This window comes from Mytilus californianus, unplaced genomic scaffold (genome assembly GCF_021869535.1).
Source record: "Mytilus californianus isolate M0D057914Y unplaced genomic scaffold, xbMytCali1.0.p SCAF_1, whole genome shotgun sequence".
Taxonomy (NCBI): domain Eukaryota; kingdom Metazoa; phylum Mollusca; class Bivalvia; order Mytilida; family Mytilidae; genus Mytilus; species Mytilus californianus.
In genome coordinates, this window is record NW_026262581.1 from 93,298,733 (window position 1) to 93,305,206 (window position 6,474).

A 6,474-nucleotide genomic window follows, 5' to 3' on the forward strand; every position below is an offset into this window, starting at 1 on the left:
GAAAGGTCTTTAAAACAGAAAGTAAAACGAAGCGTTGTCAGATAGTTGTAAGTGAACGACAAAACCAAGAGGACCCCGAAAGGTCTTTAAAACAGAAAGTAAAACGAAGCGTTGTCAGAAAGTTGTAAGCGAAGCTTCCACACATGATCTGTATTTCAATCAGATTGATTCTATGTATATTTCAGCAGATGAAAACCAGGTATAGCAACCTATTTGGTCCGAAATAAAATAAGAATTAATATGATACAATGTATTGGATTAATTTCAGAAGGTATCGTCCTGACTACCGTGAGCATTTGATATTTAAAACTTGACGTAAAGAATACACCAGTCAATTGATTTATAATAGAATCTTCCCCGCAATAAAGCTAGCTATAAAAACCAGGTGTAACCCACCATTTTATTTCGGAAAATTACTGTACCAAGTCAGGAATATGACAATTGCTTTTCACTCGTTCCGTTGGTTGGTAACGTTTGGTTTTGTCAGTTTTTATGGACTTCCACTTTTTTAATTTACCTTTGAGTTCGGTATTTTTGTTATACTTTTTTTCCAAAACTAACCGCAAAACTGACTGGAATTTTTCATGTGCGCTGTTTTCTGTGCGTTGTTTGCATTCAATGTTACCCCCAGTTTTTGGTGGGGTTTGTGTTTCTATAAGTCTTCGGTTTTTTGGTGTATTGTTTTGCGGACTTTTAATGTCCCTTTGGTATCTTCTGCCTCTTTTTTTATACACCATCCCATCGTCAAAGCACATGCAATGCAACACGTCTTCCATTGTGTCTTGTTCACGGAATATTGTATGCTTAAAGTCCCAGCGTATGTAGTTCAGGGGAAAATGTAATAAAAAGGAGCATTTATGTCAGTCAGACGTGTATGTCCATTTTAGTGTTAGACCATTGCTATACATCCTATTTTTGTGACAATTCATCCTGTTAGATATTTGCGAAAGAAATTAATCCATCCATATTTTAAAAACTATCCTTCCAGTCCTGGATTGAGGGGGTGATTGGGAGCAGGTCCGCATTGTTAAGTTATTCGTTCACTATGATTGATACATTGTTGGAAACTAGTTCAAAAGAAAACGGTCGGCAGGGTAAAACAAATGATATGCTATGCATTTAACACGACATACACACTACGTACTTCCGTGCATTCGTTATGTTGATAGTCTTTATTCAAAAATGGAGGCTATGATATTAAATTAAACATTAGTACCATTTCTTAAATTGTGAAAACTCGGAAAGTGCTATTTAAAAACAAGGGTATAATAATAAGTAGATATAAGAAGATGTGGTATGAGTGCCAATGAGACAACTCTCCATCCAAGTCAAAATTTATAAAAGTAAACCATTATAGGTCAAAGTACGGTCTTCAACACGGAGCCTTGGCTCACACCGAACAGCAAGCTATAAAGGGCCCCAAAAATTACTAGTGTGAAATCATTCAAACGGGAAAACCAACGGTCTAATCTATATAAAAAAACGAGAGACGAGAAACACTTATGAACCACATCAACAAACGACAACTACTGAACATCAGATACCTGACTTAGGACAGGTGCAAACAATTGTGCCTTTCTTTGTTAGTGTGAATAGAGTTATTAGACAATCATAATTTATTTTTTTCTCTACCCCTAGAGACCATGCTCCAAGGGATCATAAGAAAAATATCGACATCATTATGTGTATTCACATGTATAATATTGGCTATGATTTAAGTTTCTACTTCCTATCCAAAACAAAAATTTCGGAATTTTGATATTTTCCTTGGGGCAAATTCATGGTCGAAGACGACGACCGATGAACTGCAAAGCATTTTTGATTATCTCCCACTTCATTGAACGTGAAAAAGTGAAAACTGATTTAGTAGTATAATGTTATCATTTTCCTTTAAAAAAAATAATAATAAAAGAAGAAGAAGCAAGAATTGAGTATTACAGACTAAAGGAGTGTTCTGTAAAATTTGTTAAAATGTAGAACAGGAACACACTATACGAAGTTAAAGAAAATAGTATCTCGATAAACAGAATGATAGGCATCAAAGATTAACACTTCTTAATTTAAGTCTTTCAAGCTACTTAAAACGGATTTATTCTGACATAAACATTTCATTCCAATAGACCAAGAAGACTGCAAATGCATGTGCAACAGTACAACAATCGAGACCACATAATCTGTAATATCTTATAGAACTTTCTTAAATAGCAAAATCTAATAATGAGTAATATGTTTTATGAAAATATTTCACTTTCCTATTTGTTCTTGGAAAACCATATATTTTAAATCGGTGGCTGGTGGTTTAAAGTCCAGTCAATTTGAACAGAAAAGGTCTAACACGTCGCTAAAATTGCAACAGAAACTAATTGAGTGTTTTTGTGTCCAGGATGTTATCATATTTGATATAATTACAACAAACTAAGTTACAAATGGTGGAAATTGAGTTTGGGTTAAAATCATCGTTTTCAGTTAAATTAAAATAAATGAAAAAAGGAAAATTTTTAACTTATTATTGGAGCATCCCCTTTAATACAATTTAACTCTATTTGAAACATCTCAAACATGATTGTGTAAGGAAACAAAATTTTAAACCAGATATCAGTATGATAATGAATATTTTATCATAAAATCTCCGACTAAAAGGAAACCGGATTCTCCGAAAAAATGAAACCGGAAAAGTTGTCAAATGTAACTCTATTTTCAACATAACATATCTTATCATATGAGACATGCCCGAGAAGACAAGGAGATTATTTAAGTGTTCAAAATGTGGTAATTTTCATTTTTCTTTAATTATATCGTTTTCCTTTTTTTTTTCTTTTTTTTTTTTTGCCTAGTTTGCGACCACTGTTGAAAGAATTATGAGAAAATGACATAATTAAACAGCTTCGAGTATGTTAGCATAAACTACATCTGTATTGCTTATTTGTGTGGTTATTGATAGCTTCTAATTAATTGAGGTTATTATATTTTTCTTTTCAGGAAGAGGAAAATTTTCAAATGCAAAAAGATAAGGACTGGAAATGATTACGCTCTCAGACAGACTTACCTACAAAGACCGCCGTCTGAACAAACAGTGAAACATTTAACCAAGCAACGACAAAACTCATCAGAAAAACCTGATGTTATGAAGATAGCTGAAGATGATGAAATTACAGAAGATCCAGAAATTGACGAATCTAACAAAATAGAAAGTATTAAGGAAAATCATGATGATCTTGACGGTAAAAAAAAAATAAAGACAAAACCTGTTGCATGCATTGAATGTGTAAAACCCATACAGGTTTTCAAAAGAGAAGAAATAAATAGAGGGGATCATATCAAATTCCATGGGCGAATATATGATCACCATGCAATTGTAGTCGATGTAAAACATTCAGAAGAGAAAGATCATAAAGTAGTCGTGAACTTGGTGCATGCATCAAACACGGCATCTGGTGTAGTATATGCTTGCATACGGCCATGTGCTAGCAAAGCAAAACTATTAAACGAAACGAAACAAATAAATTTGAAAAAGATTAAAGTGATGGTTTATAAATATTCGGATACAATTAAACATTCTTTGCCCGAAGAGATCGTCAATAGAGCGGTGACAGCGAAATCAAATCCTGATTTCCATTACAACTTACTAAATAATAACTGCGAGCATTTTACAACATGGTGCGTTACAGGAGAGAGACTTAGCTTGCAAGTTAGAAAAATAAGAATGGTAGTGCGACTTTTTTTGAAACGAGGATTTAAAGGTATCGGCGACGAAGAACTTCGAAATAGAATTGAATGTGAAAATGGAATGCTCTGTAAACCGTGTTTCGAGAGAAATCGAAAATTATTAAGTGTTGCAAATCAACCAATCAAATCAAAAGATGACGTGAAGATCGGTGATATTATAAAATACAAATATTACAGATGTTGGCATGCTGCTGTCGTGCTAGAAATTGAATCACACGACAGGTCACTGGAGTGTAAAATAGCTCATTATGCATTTCGTGGTTTACATAGACATAGAAAAATTCGGGAGGAAACATTAAGAATTCCGTTCGATGGAAGTGTAAAAGTAACTGATTTCTCCAAGACTGACTATGCTGTCTACGCTCCAGATGAAGTGGTGGAAAGGGCCCGAAGTAGGTTTGGCGAAAAACGTTATGAATTTTTTTCAAATGATTCAAGTCATTTTGCTCGTTGGTGTAAACTTCAATTGTACAGATATCGAAATTGACCGCTACTAAAACCTATATTGTTACATGCAATATTTAGGAAACGTATGCCTAAAATATGTCTTTTAGAAATTTTTGTATGTAATTAGTTGCATATCTGATAGTTACATAGTAAAAATGGTAAAATAGGTCAATCTCAAAAACATATTAAGCATTGATGAAGGATCTTGGAGTTTACTTTCAATCCCAGATTTTTATCCGATAAAACAAATCAATGGGTTTAGTTAGGAATCAATGAACTTTTTTTTTCCTGAATCTTGGAATTTCGACTTCTTCTTGTCCTTCATCAGAGTCGAGATCCCATATGTTCTCATGAGTGTTAATTTTATTGTTGTCCTTGTTTGAAAAGTGTTCCTTGCTTCGGTGAGATTTTGCTAATTCGTCAAAGTCAACTTCCAATAGTAAAGTATCTATTTTGCTCGAATGAAGACCTTTTGACAATGAAGTGGGATAATACTGAACAAGAACTCAATGTGTTTATTCAACATGCCAACGATGCTCATCCCTCAATAAAATTCACTTTTTAAATCGTTGGCTCTAAGATAACATTTTTTGACACAGCCCCGAAAGAGAGGGATGGAACCATATTTACTGATCTGTATTGCAAGCCCACAGACAAACATCAATATCAATCTTCTCCTTTGAGTTGTCATCCTAAACATTGCAATAAGAGCATTCCCTACAGCCAGACAATCCGAATAAAACCACCATTGATACCATAAAAAGGCGACTACAGAAACTTCGCCGACACCTAACATATTGGGCTACAGAAGAAAAGACATTGATAGAGGTTTCACTCGTGCTAACAACATCAGCCGAGGTGAACTTTTATAATATAAAGAAGAAAAGGTCAACAAAAGAGTGCCGTTTGTGCTGACTTACTATCCCAAATTTGACAAGTTATCACACCTTTTCGCGAAAATTGGAAAGAAATCGAAAAACGTCCTACACTGTCTTCCCCAAGCCACCCGTACTGGCTTTCCGTAGGCACAAAAGCCTCAAACACTTTGTCCTCTAAATCAGGCTCTTCGTCAGTGGGATCTTGCCAGGGGTGTGGAAACAAACGATGTCTGATTTGCAATTAAATACTAGTACTGAATACCCATATTTTAACAGTAACTCCACTGGTACGGAATACACCATATTTTGCAACGTAAATTACAAGACTGCAAATGATGTGTATCTTATACTGTGTAAATGTGGTAAACAGTATGTTGGTGAGTCAGAACAGCCATTTCACAAACGTATGTACAGCCATCGTAGTGACTATGAATGCAAGCCAGACCTTTCTCTAAGTCGACATTTGAGATTCCCTCAATCGACTGACTATAACCATCATATACCACAACACTACTTGGTCAGGGGGGACAGACTTACTCGGAAAAGATTTTGGATAAGAAAATTAAAAACGTTGGCACCAAATGGGATCAATGAAAAGATGTAGTTCTAATCGCGCAGTGCTTTTTGTTTAGGTTGTATTATTACGCAGTCTCTGTTGTAATTCCTTTACCTTCGTCAACTGAATTTCTAGCAGTATACCAGTTTAAATCGCACGGTGCTCTTCGTCTGAGATGTATAAATGCGGAGCCATGGTGTAATTACTTAACCTTCTTAAAATTTCAAATATGAAACTTAAAAATTATACCCGTTCAGATCGAAAATTGCTATTCATTTGAGATGTATAAATACGCAGCTTCTGTTGAAATTACTTAACCTCTGTCAACATATCAAAATAAGTAAGACATAACGTGACTTCGATGACGTAGCAATCCGCCATCTTTAGTAAATTTGACTCAGAAATTGCATAGGCCCTTCAATAAACTATATTTTTACCGTTAATCCGACCTGTTTTCTAACTTCGGCTGCTCTTCCCTTTATCTTCGAACATAAATATTTCTTTAAATGTTGACCCTGACAGTTTGAATTTAGATGAAATTACGTCCCTGATCAATTGTAAATATTGCTATTTTTCTCCTCCTCTGCCCGTTGACTGTATTGTCTTCTTCTTCTTCTTCTTCCGGTAAGCGGCCACCGTCAACTGGTTGACTATTCTGCCACATTTTGGAGTGAGCGCATGAAATATTTTTGAAATTTATTAAACAAAAAGAGAATGGGTGCAATTTAATATATATACAGGTGCAATTAAAAACATGGCATTTAATCTAATGACGGAGCTGAGCCTTGAAGGATTCAGGACTCAGGGCGGAGACAGTAGAGTTGGGCAAGGTGTTCCACTCTCTGATTGTTCTGGGATAGAACGACT

At 35.0% G+C, this 6,474-nt stretch overlaps 1 protein-coding gene across 1 annotated transcript; it reads left to right on the forward strand.

The window, feature by feature from the left end:
* Positions 1-2,715: 2,715 nt before the first annotated feature.
* LOC127726357 (uncharacterized) lies at positions 2,716-6,204 on the forward strand. The gene is made up of 2 exons (XM_052233720.1): positions 2,716-2,769; positions 2,980-6,204. The coding sequence occupies exons 1-2, from the start codon at positions 2,765-2,767 to the stop codon at positions 4,211-4,213; spliced, it is 1,239 nt and encodes a 412-aa protein (XP_052089680.1). The 5' UTR covers positions 2,716-2,764; the 3' UTR covers positions 4,214-6,204.
* Positions 6,205-6,474: the final 270 nt, after the last annotated feature.